General features: G+C 42.5%; 2 protein-coding genes across 9 annotated transcripts; one reads left to right on the top strand and one right to left on the bottom strand.

Annotated features, from left to right (window-relative positions):
* Positions 1–320: 320 nt before the first annotated feature.
* LOC110523693 (vitamin K-dependent gamma-carboxylase-like) lies at positions 321–8,438 on the bottom strand. Of its 2 annotated transcripts, XR_016496036.1 has the most exons (7): positions 7,234–8,438; positions 5,793–5,871; positions 5,543–5,649; positions 5,306–5,434; positions 4,656–4,947; positions 580–728; positions 321–488 (listed from the first exon to the last, which is right to left on the bottom strand). XR_016496036.1 is itself a non-coding variant. In XM_090234676.1 (6 exons), the coding sequence occupies exons 4-6, from the start codon at positions 5,391–5,393 to the stop codon at positions 683–685; spliced, it is 426 nt and encodes a 141-aa protein (XP_090090802.1). In that variant the 5' UTR covers positions 5,394–5,434; positions 5,543–5,649; positions 5,793–5,871; positions 7,234–8,438; the 3' UTR covers positions 565–682. The 2 variants fall into 2 exon arrangements, 1 of the variants encoding a protein (XP_090090802.1); XM_090234676.1 differs by lacking the exon at positions 321–488 and having other exon boundaries at positions 565–728.
* Positions 8,351–16,120, top strand: gmcl1 (germ cell-less 1, spermatogenesis associated). 7 transcript variants are annotated; one of them, XM_090234674.1, is made up of 16 exons: positions 8,590–9,136; positions 10,734–10,923; positions 11,230–11,353; positions 11,457–11,553; positions 12,198–12,295; positions 12,454–12,566; positions 12,661–12,726; positions 12,998–13,054; positions 13,139–13,223; positions 13,340–13,430; positions 13,555–13,695; positions 13,794–13,863; positions 14,325–14,400; positions 14,523–14,668; positions 14,869–14,956; positions 15,094–16,120. In XM_090234674.1, exons 2-16 carry the CDS (start codon positions 10,748–10,750, stop codon positions 15,232–15,234), a joined length of 1,569 nt encoding a protein of 522 aa, XP_090090800.1. In that variant the 5' UTR covers positions 8,590–9,136; positions 10,734–10,747; the 3' UTR covers positions 15,235–16,120. The 7 variants fall into 7 exon arrangements, with proteins under 7 accessions (XP_021458282.1, XP_090090800.1, XP_021458281.1 ...); XM_021602607.3 differs by lacking the exon at positions 12,998–13,054 and having other exon boundaries at positions 8,351–9,136; XM_021602606.3 differs by lacking the exon at positions 12,998–13,054 and having other exon boundaries at positions 13,112–13,223.
* The last annotated feature ends 81 nt before the right edge of the window (positions 16,121–16,201 follow it).

Genomic DNA, 16,201 nt, shown 5'->3' with positions numbered 1-16,201 from the left:
GCTCCCGCTCAGCCCCAGGCCAGTACAAACTCTTCTCTGTCCTGGCACCTCAATGGTGGAACCAGCTTCCCCGTGAAGCTATGACAGCTGAGTCCCTGCCGATCTTCTGAAGGCACCTCAAACCCTACCTCTTCAAAGAGTATCTTAAATAATCCCCCTCTTTCCTCACCTTGAGTAAAAGTCTATTTACTATGCCTGTGATGTGGTTGTCCCACCTAGCTATCTTAAAATGAATGCACTAAGTCGCTCTGGATGAGAGTCTGCTAAATGACTAAAATATAATTACTCTCAATGGAAAACAATGAGGGAGAGGGGGAGACCCCGAACCTGGGAAGTCTGCGATGAAGACTGTCTGGTTGTCCAAAGAGTCCTCTATCTCCTGAAACTTTCTCCTCTAGGGAGAGAGGTCCACCAACAGAGCCATGGATTTGGGCGTAATGGTGACCAGTCTGCCTTCACAATGTTCACACGGGGGTCAAAGATCCTAACTGAAGGGAAAAGAGAATTCAAGACCAAACTGCGAAGAACATTTCTATCCATGTGGAGGATGTGAAAGATCACAAAAAGGCCATGTTGTACCGTTGTTGGAAGCGTTCATTGATGGACACCCAGATGTCAAAGATCTCTGGGTCAGAGATGTTGTAGTGAGGCAGGTGGCGGCTCAGGCAGGTGGCATACTGCTTCAGCATGTCCCCATGGTCCTTCCACCGCCGACTCTGAGTGAACACCTACAGGTGCACCACAGAACTATTTCAGAACATGTAAATACGCACACACAAAACATGAACGCCACATGAATGGGGTATACATAAGACATTCACAACACCTTTATGGAACCAGTCATAACACCTTCATGAGTATTGCAGCATGAGGTACTCAGATCCGCCTTCTCCCAGATACTGTCACAGAAAAGTTCATAATTAAATAAGATATACGCAATCAATATTTTCTAGAAAGGTGTTAAGTGAATGAATGAACATTATGGGCGACCTCCATTCCCAACGTGTTCTTATCTCTGAGGTCCTACTGTATGTAGGGCTGATGACTCTCTGTATGTAATTCACTTAAAATCAGACCCAGAGTGCCATCATTGTTCAGATGGGATGTTGAATGGATCGACTTGAGCTTATACTCCTCAGTGTCACATTCCCCATGTTTTCCACAGCGAGAGTGAACCATCATATTCCAGGAGTACCCATACAGGCCATTGGTCCAGTTGTTATAGCCCGAGGTCAAAAAGCAATATATATACACATTTGTGCACATCATTTTAGAGAAATAAGCATTTTGTGCATATGGAAAATTTCATAGATCTTTTATTTTAGCTCTTGAAACAACACATTACATGTTGTGTTTATATATATTTTTTTGACATCCCTGTTAGTGAGCATTTCTCATTTACCTAGGTATGCCACACCTGTCCGGTGGATGGATTATCATTAGAGTTTGCAATTAGCATGCTGACTATAGGAAAGTCCACCACAGCTGTTGCCAGAGATTTTAATGTTCATCATAACATTGTTTTAGAGAATTTGTCAGTGCGTCCAAACGCAGACCATGTGTAACCATGCCAGCCCAAGACCTCCACATTCAGCTTCTTTCACCTGCGGGATCATCTGAGACCAGATACCCAAACAGCTGATGACACTGAGAAGTATTTCTGTCTCTTTCTTTCAGTCTGTCTTTTTGTGGGGAATAACTCATTCTGATTGGCTGAGACCTGGCTCCCAAATGGGTGGGCCTATGCTCTCCCAGGCCCACCTATGGCTGCGCCCCTGCCCAGTCATGTGAAATCCATAGATTACGGCTTAATTTATTTATTTCAATTGACTGACTTTCTTATATGAACTGTAACTCAGGAAAATCATTGAACTTGTTGCACTGTTGTGTTTTATATTTTTGTTCAGTATATATCACACTGAACATACCAAACATTAGGAACACCTTCCTAATATTGAGTTGCACTCCCCGACACTTTTACCCTCAGAACAGCCTTAATTCATTGGGGCATGGAATCGACAAGGTGTCAAAAGCGTTCCACAGAGATGCTGGTGCATGTTCACTCCAATTCTTCCTACATTTGTGTCAAGTTGGCTGGATGTCCATTCAGCCAACATTCTTCCTACACACAGGAAACGGTTGAGCATGAAAAACCCAGCAGCGCTGCAGTTCTTGACACAAACTGGTGCGCTTGGCACCTAATACCATACCCAGTTCAAAGGCACTTCAATTTTATGTAATGGCCATTCACCCTCTGAATGGCAGACGTAAAAAAAAAAAGATTTTTGTGTATCTGTCTCCTCCCCTTCACCTACACTGATTGAAGTGGATTTAACAAATTACATCAGTAAGGGATCATGGATTCACCTGGTCAGTCTGTCTTGAAAGAGCAGGTGTTCTTAATTTGTTGTATACTCAATGTACACACACACACACACACACAGTGCCTTCGGAAAGTATTCAGACCCCTTGACTTTTTCCACATTTTGTTATAATAGTCTTATTCTAAAATGTATTAAATATTTTTTCCCCCTCATCAATCTACACACAATACCCCATAATGACAAAGCTAAAAACTGAAATATCACATTTACATAAGTATTCAGACCCTTTACTCAGTAGTTTGTTGAAGCACAGTGATTACAGCCTCGAGTCTTCTTGAGTATGACACTACAAGCTTGTCACACCTGTATTTGGGGAGTTTCTCCCATTCTTCTCTGCAGATCCTCTCAAGCTGTCAGGTTGAATGGGGAGCGTTGCTGCACAGCTATTTTCTGGTCACTAAGTTGACTGTGCCTTTAAACAGCTTGGAAAATTCCAGAAAATGATGTCATGGCTTTAGAAGCTTCTGATAGGCTAATTGACATAATTTGAGTCAATTGGAGGTGTACCCGTGGATGTATTTCAAGGCTACTTTCAAACTCAGTGCCTCTCTGCTTGACATCATGGGAAAATCAAAAGAAATCAGTCAAAACCTAAGAAAAAAAATGTGTAGACCTCCACAAGTCTGGTTCATCCTTGGGAGCAATTTCCAAATGCCTGAAGGGGTACCATGTTCATCTGTACAAACAATAGTACGCAAGTATAAACACAATGGGACCACGCAGTCGTCATACCGCTCATGAAGGAGATGCCTTCTGTCTCCTAGAGATGAACGTACTTTGGGGCAAAAAGTGAAAATCAATCCCAGAACAGCAGCAAAGGACCTTGTGAAGATTCTGGAGGAAACAGGTACAAAAGTATCTATATCCACAGTAAAACAAGTCCTATATCGACATAACCTGAAAGGCCGCTCAGCAAGGAAGAAGCCACCGCTCCAAAACCGCCATAAAAAAGCCAGACTACGGTTTGCAATTTCACATGGGGACAAATATCGTACTTTTTGGAGAAATGTCCTCTGGTCTGATTAAACAAAAATAGAACTGTTGGCCATAATGACCATCGTTATGTTTGGAGGAAAAAGGGGGAGGCTTGCAAGCCAAAGAACACCATCCCAACTGTGAAGCACAGGGGTGGCAGCATCATGTGGTGGGGGTGCTTGCTGAGAGAGGGACTGGTGCACTTCACAAAATAGATGGCATCATTAGGTAGGAATATTTTGTGGATATATTGAAGCAACATCTCAAGACATCAGTCAGGAAGTTGAAGCTTGGTTGCAAATGGGTCTTCCAAATGGACAATGACCCCAAGCATACTTCCAAAGTTGTGGCAAAATGTCTTAAGGACAACAAGGTCAAGGTACTGGAGTGGCTATCACAAAGCCCTGACCTCAATCCTATAGAAAATGTGTGGGCAGAACTGAAAAAGCAAGGAGGCCTACAAACCTGACTCAGTTACACCAGGTGTCAGGAGGAATGGGCCAAAATTAACCCAACTTATAGTGGGAAGCTTGTGGAAGACTACCCAAAACGTTTGACACAAGTTTAAATTATTTAAGGTAATGCTACCAAAAACTAATTGAGTGCATGTAAACTTCTGACCCACTGGCGTAGTGATGAAATAAATAAAAGCTGAAATAAATAATTCCTTCTACCATTATTCTGACATTTCACATTCTTAAAATAAAGTGGTGATCTAACACCTAAAACAGTGAATTTTTACTAGGATTAAATGTCAGGAATTGTGAAAAACTGACTTTAAATGTATTTGGTGAAGGTGTATGCAAACTTCTGACTTCAGCTGTATGTAAGGAATATTATAAGGGACAGTATAAGATCCCTTTCTACTACCCCTGAACAAGGCAGTTAACCTATGAACAGTGGGTTTTCATTGACAATAAGAATTAGTTCTTAACTGACTTGCCTAGATAAATACAGGTCAAATAAAAAACAGAACTGCACTCCAGATCAGGACAGCAGAATGTATGGACCAGTTTTACTTCTACAAAGCCTCGTTCCACACCCCTCTGCAACTCCCATCGTTCTGCTGACTCAAGCTAGTCTACGCTACTGTTTGGTGCTGACGGATAGCAATGTTGACACTGATTGAGCAATTATTCTGGTAACCCGTAGAGTTGGGAAATAACTTTAGCTGACAGTGGTACACTCAGTGACTCCCAACTGTGACAATCAAATCAGGGCTTTTTCTTAATTCAATACATGGAAAGGACTACTAGTTTATCACAAACTCATCCTCCGTTTCTACAGGAGTAGTACCTGTGTGATGAAGTGAGAGTAAGGCAGGAAGAACTGTTCAGCCAGGTACAGAATGGTGAACAGAGTTGCCAGCTTGTGTTTAAACCGTGTTTTGGAGGCCTTGGGGGCAGGATGGATCCTGTAGAGGTGTTTTGGGTCTCTGGGTAAACACAGGGGATGCTGGGCTGTGGGGAAGGAGATGTGAGTGGCAGCACTGGCATGAGGAACTCTGGGAAGCGACTAAAGAAGTTCCTGGGCCAGTCGGGGTAGCAGAAGACAGGACTCATGGCCAGCATGGCGTAGGCAAACATACCTGGGGATAAAATAAAGGACAATGTGATCAATAGGGGATTATAGATTAACTTAAATAGTGGATCATTATAGAAAAGATAGCTTTGAAATGCTTTCTGGGACACAGGAGACTGCTTGCATTATGTTGCCCTCAAGGTTAGGCCGTCATTGTAAATAAGAATTTGTTCTTATCTGACTTGCCTAGTTAAATAAAGGTTAAATAAAAAATAAAAATAAGTGATAAGGAAATACTTATCAATGCAATCGTTTAATGACTAGGCTTAGTAATTACAATTAGCCCTCACGGATTTTGTAGTTTGAATTATAATATTTGCTCATTCGTTACCATAACTAAATACAATTAATCAATGGGTTCTCACCGATGCTGAAGAGTTGGGAATTCATACAGTGAAAGTAACTGACAAAGAAAATGCCAAAAGGACAGATCCAGACGAAGACCACCTCCATGGACAACCAGTAGACTCACCGTTTCATTAGGCAGAATCATCCTGTGGGACAGACACACAGGATAAAAACGCATACAATCTTGTCAGATTGGGGCAGTTTGCCGTGCAAGCCGTGCAAAACATGACAGAGCAGGGCCCTGTTTAACTAACCTGAAAGGGTAAAAAAAGCCAATGGTGTGCCAAGTATGACATGAAATATTCCCCACCCAGTCTGCATCCAATTTCTTGATTCCAGCAATGAAGTGTACTATGGAAATCTGCCAAGGACATATATCAAGATATTCATATTATAGGAGCATCCTAAAAGTTTATCACACATATGTAATTAGGCAGATAATTTTAATAGAGTAGTAATGAAGACAAGTTTCCATGGATTCAATATAATGAATTTGGCACAGACCTGAAACCTCAGAAGAGTACAGTTCTAAAGTGGCACTTGGGCATTGTTTTTCTTAGGATTACGTAATCCATCTATTGACCTGAAAATAATAATATACAGTACCAGTCAAAAGTTTGGACACACCTACTCATTCAAGGGTTTTTACTATTTTCTTCATTGTAGAATAATAGTGAAGATATCAAAGCTATGAAATAACACACATCTTGGCATTCTCTCAACCAACTTCACAAGGTAGTTACCAGGAATGCATTTCAATTAACACGTGTGCCTTGTTAAGTGAATTCATGCATTTAAGCCAATCAGTTGTGTCGTGACATGGTAGGGATGGTATACAGACGATAGCCCTATTTGGTAAAAGACCAAGTACATATTATGGCAAGAACAACTCAAATAAGCAAAGAGAAACGACAGTCCATCATTACTTTAAGTCATGAAAGTCAATCAATCCGGAAAATGTCAAGAACTTTTAAAGTTTCTTCAAGTGCAGTCGCCAAAACCATCAAGTGTTACCAGCCTCAGAAATTGCAGCCTAAATAAATGCTTCACAGAGTTCAAGTAACAGACACATCTCAACATCAACTGTTCAGAGGAGACTGAGTGAATCAAGTCGAATTGCTGCATAAAAAACACTACTAAAGGACACCAATATGAAGAAAATACTTCCTTGGGCCAAGAAACACAGGAGCAATGCACATTATTCCAAATTTGAGATTTTTGGTTCCAACTGACTCAGAGTAGGTGAGGATGGAGGATGATCTCCGCATATGTGGTTCCCACCGTGAAGTATGGAGGAGGAGGTGTGATGGGGTGGGGGTGCTTTGCTGGTGACACTGTCTGTGATTTATTTAGAATTCAAGGCACACTTAACCAGCATGGCTACCACAGCATTTTGCTGAGATACGCCATCCCATCTGGAACTGCATCAGATGACCTGGCCTCCAATCACCCGACCTCAACTGAAATGAGATGGTTTAGGATGAGTTGGACCGCAGAGTGAAGGAAAAGTAGCCAACAAGTGCTCAGCATATGTGGGAACTTCTTCAAGACTGTTGGAAAAGCATTCCTCATTAAGCTGGTTGAGAGAATGCAAAGTGTGCAAAGCTGTCATCGAGGCAAAGGGTGGCTTCTTTGAAGAATCTCAAATATATTTTTGTTTAACACTTTTTTGGTTGCAAAATAATTCCATATGTGTTATTTCATAAGTTTTGATATCTTCACTATTATTCTACAATGTAGAAAATAATAAAGAATGAAAAACTCCTGAATGATTAGGTGTGTCCAAACTTTTGACTGGTACCGTATGTACATAAGTGTGCATACACTGACACACACACACTGACACACACACACGCACACTGAAAAAAAAGAATGTCAATCAACCAAATATATTATACCTAACAGCTCTTTAGTACAATGGTTTCATAAGAGGTTAACTACTCACCAATATCTATTGGCATCCCATGAATGTCAGCTGGAAGCCAATGAGGCCGTTCCATGCTGTTTTGTCCAGGAAGAAGATGTACCAGTAGGTGGATATGAACATGAGACAGGAGAAGTGGTAGAAACAGCCCAGCATGATTCCCACAGCACCCATAAAGAAGACCCAAACATAGAAATTGAACATTGATGCTCTCATTAAAAGACACACACACAAAGGGGATAGCATACAGTTGCTGTTCTAATCACTGAATCAGAACTTGACCTACTAAAGAGAATCATCACATAGACCAGGTACATATAATCAAGAGGCAGCGGCTGCAGGAAGTTGAAGAGAGGGAAGCCAGGTGGCTAAAGCATTCTCAGGCACAAATTAAAATGACAGATCCTGCAGCCCTTTTGACTCAGGATAACTAAGCTTAGTGAAAATGACTGACAGCTCACCAAACAGGAAGTGGAAGATGCCCAGTAAAGCAGGATAAGTCGGGCGGTTTAGGAGATACACCAGGTGATGCCAGGAGGACAGGTCCTCCTTCTCAAACCCAAACAGATGCTTCATCCTGCTCTCACTTTCCACTACCCTCTCTGCTGTTGGTGCCGTGTCCTTGTCCATGGTCCCTTCATCACTACTCCCAGAAGAGTCCCCCTGTTCTGAAGACTACTCAATGAAAGGAGCACCTAAGCCATTTCACACTTCATAAGAGAAACATCTTTACCCTACTGTTCACAAGAATGCAATAGGTATGTGTTGTGTACTATATGTAAATTCCACAATGCACTAAAAACCATAAGACACAATTAAAATAAATATAAACACTTAATTGTTTATCCTGATTACAAACTCATTGCGTATGTTGCACGTATAAGGATGTAATGCAACTCTCTCACCGTAATTCACGTATTACTCAAGCTAAATCTCACCTTGCTATAAACAGTGTAACAATTTACTGAAAGCAGAGCTGCAAAGCAACAATTGTTACATACCTGTAGCAGCATTGTCGCACGCCCTTGCCTCCATACTTAACTCGGTTATGCAACCACAAAAAACACTAGATATATGGACAGGGATGTCAACCTAGCAGAAGAAGGCACCTCCTTTTCCTAGGGAGTTTTTTCAACACAAGTAAACAGTTGGGTACGTGTCAGCCCGTGTTCAAAGAAAGGCTGTCTGGAAAATCGACTGGGAACCTGAAACCGTGCTCAGCGTCTATTGTTTTTTTTTTCACGAGACACATCTACTACTGCTAGTGGGGATCTGGAAATGATATGACGACAGCGGTTGGGATGAGAATGGTCTTTGTAGATGGTTAATAAAACAAATCTAAATTACCTCCTGAAATAACATTGCATTGTTTCTGTGAGTGGTCATTGGTCACCTACACATTTTTTAAATATATAAATCTGGTTGAACAATAATCCAATATAAACATATTCCCACACTAGCTAGCAACAGTTAGCCTGTCCAAATCTGCATATCACCTATAGTACAGTAGATGGCAATAATGCGCCGAAGCGTGTGAGGCACATCATAGTTAGCAGGCTAGAAGAAGACAAATTGTGAGCCTGTGTTATCTGCATCGTTTTAACTATGGAAAATAGGAAGACAATTTGACAATGGTTCTTGAAATATAATTTTAAACATTACTAATGATGTTCAGGCTATTGGTAGATCGTATTTGGCCGGATTAACTAGCTCCGCAATATCTGGTGCTAAATTACTTCTTTGTCCCAATTTTTTTTTTTTTTGCTGAGAAGGCTTGTTGTTTAAATACTGTACTAGCTAACAGTAGATAAATTACGTCTGTGACCTGTCACAGCTAAGCTGGCTAGCAACATAGCTAGGCGTGTTTAAATTAATTGTCAACAAAGCTTGCTAGACGACGGGTTTGCCTTGTTATATATATCAGGTAAGTTAAGTTTCTGTATATCGTAAATTATCTAGCTATTGCATTTATTAGCTACCCGGTCGTACGCTAAAGTAGCTAGCTGTGTTGTGTAGGTAGCTAGCTAAGGAGCTGTGGCAACAACAAAAACAATGATAGCTGGACACAGTGCCTGAGGTTGTTAGCTAGCTACCGCAGTTTGCTACCGCAGTATTGTTGATGTCAGAGGACAGGACTTAATTATGTTTATCATTTATGCTTTCGAAATACTTTTGTATATATAGTGTATGTGGACACCCCTTCATATTACTGGATTAGGCTATTTCAACCACATCCGTTGCTGGCAAGTGCATACAATCGAGCACAAAGCCATGCAATCACCATAGACAAACATTGGCAGTAGAATGGCCTTATTGAAGAAATAAGTGACATTCAACGTGTCTCTGTCATAGGATGTCACCTTTCCAACAAGTCAATTAGGCAAATTCCTGCCCTGCTAGAGCTGCCAATGTCAACTGTAAGTGCTGTTATTGAAGTGTAAACGTCTAGGAGCAACAACAGCTCAGCCACGAAGTGGTAGGCCACACAAGCTCACAGAACGGGACCACTGAGTAATTTTGTAAAATTGTCTGTCCTCGGTTGCAACACTCACTACCAAGTTCCAAACTGCATCTGGAAGCAACATCAGCACAATAACTGTTTGTTAGGAGCTTCATGAAATGGATTTCCATGGCCGAGCAGCCGCATACAAGCCTAAGATTACCATGCGCAATGCCAAGCGTCGGCTGAAGTGGTGTAAAGCTAGCTGCCAGTAGACTCGAGCAGTGAAACGTGTTCTCTGGAGGGATGAATCACGCTTCACCATCTGGCAGTCCAACGGACAAATCTGGGTTTGGCGGATGCCAGGAAAATGCTACCTGCCACAATGCATAGTACCAACTGTAAAGTTTGATGGAGGAGGAATAACAGTCTGGGGCTGTTTTTCATGGTTTGGGCTAAACCCCTCAGGTCCAGTGAAGGGAAATCTTAACACTACAGCATACAATGACATTCTAGACGATTATTTTCTTCCAACTTTGTGGCAACAGTTTGGGAGAAGGCCATTCCTGTTTCAGCATGACAATGCCCCAGTGCACAAAGCAAGGTCCATACAGAACTGGTTTGTTGATATCGGTGTGGAAGAACTTGACTGGCCTGCACAGAGCCCTGACCTCAACCCCATTGAACACCTTTGGGATGAATTGGAACGCCGACTGCCAACATCTGTGCACAACCTAATTAATGCTCTTGTGGCTGAATGGAAGCAAGTCCCTGCAGAAATGTCCCAACATCTAGTGGAAAGCCTTCCTAGAAGAGTGGATGATGTTATAGCAGCAAAGGGGGGTCCAACTCTATATGAATGCCCATGATTTTGGAATGAGATGTTCGACGAGCAGGTGTCCACATACTTTTGTTCATGTAGTGTATATAAATAACTGCGAAAGTTCTCCAGGTCTGAACCTAGATAACTTTAAGAAATATTTACTCATCAACAAAAAAGTGACCTAATCTAGTTTGCCCCTGCGTAGGGAAGCTCGTAAATTACAATGCATCCATGCTGACGGTCTTGTTTTGAGTGTAGTGTGCAGGGGAAAGATGGGCACCCTGGGCAGCCGCATGCAGGCCTCCTCCCAGGATCCGGAGGAAGCAGTTGAGACTGCATGTGCCAGTGGCAAGCATGGATGCGAGTGCAGAAAGAGGAAACGGACTGCACACTGTGACTGTGACAGTGAGCCTGATGAGGAAGATGCCTTACTGGACACACCACGGAGGTGAGAAGAGCCACACAACTTCATAAACACAGGTGACACACACACACAGCAAAACAGAGTAAGAGAAAAACACACTAAAGGTCTATACAAACGGAGCCCCGTTTGCGGCACGCTCTACATAGTTCCACGTACATGTGTGCGGCAGAATTTTTGGAACGCGACGCAGTCTACTCTGTTTGCGTAGACTGTGTAGAGAGCCCTTCACAGCACAGGCGAGGTATTCACACATCTTTCATGTCTTTCATATGGCCAGCCTGTTTCTAACCTTGACCTGCCCTCTGCTGGTTTGTTTTGGAATTGTAACAGGAAGAAGCTAAAGAGCACTTCTAAGTACATCTATCAGACCTTGTTCCTGAACGGTGAGAACAGTGACATCCGCATCTGTGCCCTTGGGCAAGAGTGGAACCTGCACAAAGTCTACCTGTGCCAGGTTAGTGCACTGTTCTGTGTACACTACACACTGAAGTCTCAACAAAGCCAATGCCTGTGACTCATTCCACTCCCTCTCTCCTCCCTGTGTTTTCATTATGTAGTCGGGGTATTTCTCCAGCATGTTCAGTGGATCTTGGAAGGAGTCCAACATGATGGTCATACCGTTAGAGATCCCAGACCAGAACATCGACACAGAGGGTGAGGACTTAAGTCACTGTCAGGCAGTGTTGTCGTCGAGTCACTAAACCTTGAGTCCATGTCGAGTCTAGAGGTCCCTATGACTGGAGTCCGAGTCATCAATGGTCGAGTCACGAGTTAAAACTCGATACTAGTATTGTTTTCAATTTCTTAAAGCACTTTGTGTTTCTTAACCAGGCAAAGCTAAACAGTTGACTGGTGCTTACGTGGAAGCAAGACAGTCGTTTGCGCGATGTGTCGCTTAGCCAATGATCGAAGCGGAGCCTGCTGCTTGTCTGCCCACAATCATCACTTGCTGCCCTGCAGCTCACCAGCTGATGTCGACTGCGTGTGCCGGGTGTGGCGCATCCTTCCCGCTGCTAGAGAACAGAACAGAACCCTTGCAGATATGTGCACCCAATGTTGCTAAAATTCTGCTTATCATAGTAGTCAAAGTGCAAATACAAGTCACGTGAGAGGAGAATCCCAGTCACTAATGGTTGAGTCACAAGTCATGAAAATCGGGACTCGAGTCGGACTCGAGTCCTACAATACTTCTGTCAGGAATAAAATACTACAAATCGCTTTGTTTATGTCACTGAACTTCTTTTTTGCAGTTACTATACACATTTGTCTTTTGTGTGTGTGTGTGTGTGTGTTTTTAGCTCTGCAGGTAGTGTTTGGATCTCTGTACCGGGATGATGTTCTGATCAAGCCCAGCAGGGTGGTCAGTATCCTAGCAGCAGCTTGTATGCTCCAACTGGTCAGTAGATGGTCATTATCACACTTCAGTATATTTTACATGGAATGTAACTGTATACAATGTAGTGATGATGGTGATATGTGTGAGTTGAAAGTTGCTGGAATGGAATTTTCTGAATGATAATAGATAATCAAAGCCATGCCTTTGTGTTTTTGCAGGATGGTCTGATCCAGCAATGTGGCGAGACAATGAAAGAGAACGTCAGTGTCAAGACTGTGTGTGGCTATTACTCCTCTGCCAGCATCTATGGCCTGGACTCGGTTATGAAGAAGTAAGCCCCATTATTACACTCCTATTGAATAATATTACACATTTTAATTATTTTTGTCTCGCTCTACATGCTTATGCTTGTGTGTCTCCTGCAGGTGTCAGGAATGGCTCCTCAATAACCTCATGACCCATCAGAATGTTGACCTGATGAAGGAGCTAGGGTGCGTCTCTTTAATGTTTTCATATTTTTCCCTAAGGCTTATACACTATATACACAAAAGTATGTGGACCCTTCAAATTAGTGGATTCGGCTATTTCAGCCATACCTGTTGCTGACAGGTGTATAAAATTGAGCACACAGCCATGCAATCTCCATAGACAAACATTTGCAGTAGAATGGCCTTACTGCAGCGCTCAGTGACTTTCAACGTGGCACCGTCATAGGATGACACCTTCCCAACAAGTCAGTTCATCAAATTTGTGCCCTGCTAGAGCTACCCCGGTCAACTGTAAGTCACTACCGAGTTCCAAGCTGCCTCTGGAAGCAACGTAAGCACAAGAACTGTTGTACATACTGGTAATAGAGGCTACGTGTTGTGTGGTCAGTGAGCAGGGTGTGTGCTGTATCTGCAGAGCGGACGTGATGGAACCGCTGATCCAGTCGTCTGACCTCTTCGTCATGCAGGTGGAGATGGACGTCTACACAGCCCTGAAAAAGGTACTACTGCAGCCTTTTGGGCTGTCTACTGTAAGGAAGACCGTTGATTTATCTCCCCCTTCCCCATTCTTTCGTTCTCATTCATACCCTCTCTTTGTAACTCTGCCTCTCCTCAGTGGATGTTCCTGCAGCTCAATCCATCCTGGGACGGTCCCATCAAGCAACTGCTGGCGGACGCTGACACCTGGCTTTGCAAACGTAGAACTGGTACGTTCTGTTCCACAGTGCATGTCACAGCGAGCTACAAGCCTGTCTGAACAAGGAGTTGTAGAATAGACAGACGCTGGCTGACCAGTCTTTTCTAATGAACCTTACATGCATGCTGTTGCAGAGTTGGGAGAGGAGGAGCCCTTCTTAAAAACAGAGGACGGCGCTCCCTTTACTCCCGTCTTCAGACATGTGCGCCTTCAATACATCATCAACGACCTGGCGTCTGCACGCATCCTGGAGAGAGACAATATTCTCCCACCCGGTAAGGTTGATGATTGGCTAGTGGTTTATGTTTCACATTCACTTAACTGTTTTTGTAGTAATTTTTTTATCTACTCTGTACAACGCCTCATACCACAGATTGGCTGACTTCCGTGTACAAGAGCCAGTGGTTTGCCATGCTACGGACGGAGCACGACAATGACAATGGGTGAGAACTGGATCTCCAAACCAGCAACATCGTACCATGACAACATTAATGCCAATCTGCCACTTTCAGTTACTGAAAATATATTTCCGCTAGAATAGAGCTCGCCAGCTTGTAGTCCTAAAACCCGGAAATTAGTTACCTCTGGTTCGTTCGGCCGTCCCTATGGCGGAAATTAATGGGGAAAGAATAGGGTTTTGGAATAAACTCTGAGATAATCAGAGCTTTATTCATTATGACCTTTATGTGCTTTGTTTTTTTATTACATAAATGCTTCAAAATTCACAAAAAGTGACGTTAGCTGACAAAGATAATTTCACAGAACAAAACATATACCAGACCTTATTTTAACCAAAAAAAACATTAATTTCTACGTAGGCATTGTCCAATGAACCATGGCAGAGTTGGTGCCTACAAAAAGACGCCATTACTATTTCTTTCTATAGTAAGACGTGTGTTTGTAGTCCACAGGATGCCAACAAGGAGGAGTTTGAGTCAAGCAGTATGAGGTGTGGCAGGAAACTGACCAAAGATGGAGATGTGAGTCAAACCATTAGTCTGTGTAATAAGGAAATCATTTATGATTTATTCTGAATCATATAATAAGCACTTAAAAGCAAAGATAAAATAACAGGATGTTTTAACTTTTTATTCTTGCTTAGTACTGTTGGCGGTGGACAGGTTTCAACTTTGGCTTTGACCTGCTAGTGACCTACACCAACCGCTTCATAGTGTTCAAGAGGAATACACTGAGCCAGCCATGTGGGGGAGCTGTGAGTCTGCAGCCTCGGAGGCATCTAGCATACAGGTTAGTGTTCCACGCTGCAGACAGGACCTAGGCTGTGATCAGCACAACACGCATAGGACAGCTACAGATGTCAAAGGTTGGCAATGCATTGTGTGTGTAGTAGTAATGGTATAATTATGTTCTGTGTAACTGCCATGTGATTTACCTGTGCTCTATCAGGACTAGCCCTCACCTGTCATTCGCTGTTCGTCTATGTTCAGGTTACGCCTGGCCTCCTTTGATAACAGTGGGAAGCTGGTGTGTAGTCGATCCACTGGTTACCAGCTTCTCACCCTGGAGAAAGACCAGGTCAGTCAGACCACACACAATCCACGTTCTGAAACTTTCCTCCCCTCTTGAAATGAACACCTCGGTCTTAAGTATTGCCTGAAACGGATGAAACAATTATGGCTGTAACTTACATTCTGTTCCTGTTTCTTTTCCAGGAGTATGTGGTGATGAACCTGGACAGTCGGCTCTTGTCGTTCCCCCTCTACGTGTGCTGTAACTTCCAGTACACATCTCCTCATATGGACCGCCGTCCTGATGCCCCTGAACCAGAGAGCAGTGCCCGCAGTGTATCCTGATATCAGCTCCACACCCTCAACCAGTCCCCTCTCTGACCACAGGCTGTGGCCCACAGCTTCTACCCCACACAACCCTGGCATCTGCATGCTCTTTAGCCCAATCTATTGTGTTTTGGGGTACGTTGTTTTTCAAAAATATTAATTGTTCTTCAGTTGTCATGGTTAATATTTGATTTCATTCATTTGATATGCCTTTTTATATTATTTATTTGGCTTTTTTTTATTAAAGAAAAAAAAACGTACACTGCCAATGAATAGTCCACACCAGTGGGCTGTGGTGCTATCAGAAGTGTGACCATGGTCATCTCTCACAGGGAATTATCAGTTACTAGTTCTGTACATCCATTACTATCCTCATGTAATTACTAACACATAAAGTATTGCTAATTGAGTATGTTGGCCACTAGTGGGTCCGAATTAGATGTGAATTTCAAATACCTATGGCAGAATATGGTGCTGCTTTTAAACTTTCAAAATTACTTTAATTTCTAGTCTACATTTTGGATAATTGTAATATACCTGCCTTAATGTATTGTAAGATGTTGGGCAAATTGATTTATTTTGGACCAAAGTGGCATGGCAGTCTTTGACAAAATAGTTTACTGATCTGTCAGTTTCCTCAACAGTGGGGTCTTACCTTTACACTTTGCAGTCATTCATATCGTACTATTCGTATTGCTGCATTGTCGAAGGAACCTGCAAGTAAGCATTTTGTTGGACAGTGTATACCATGTGTATCTTGTACATATGACTAACTTGTGCTGTAATATCCTCACTGAAATGCTGTCAATTAGTTCACCATTAGTGTCTGCATACATTTGTACATTATACAGGTTTCACTATGCTGTACATGCTTAGTTATTAAAACTGGTGTTTTCAAAAGCTGTATAAGGTGTGTGTTGCATTACTATTCACACTTTGATTAATTGCCAAAAGACACAGCTAGAATAAGAATTTCAGGCTGAAA

Source organism: Oncorhynchus mykiss, chromosome 5 (genome assembly GCF_057628025.1).
Source record: "Oncorhynchus mykiss isolate SJ-2025 chromosome 5, ASM5762802v1, whole genome shotgun sequence".
Taxonomy (NCBI): Eukaryota; Metazoa; Chordata; class Actinopteri; order Salmoniformes; family Salmonidae; genus Oncorhynchus; species Oncorhynchus mykiss.
This window is presented reverse-complemented; position numbering and strand designations above follow the sequence as displayed.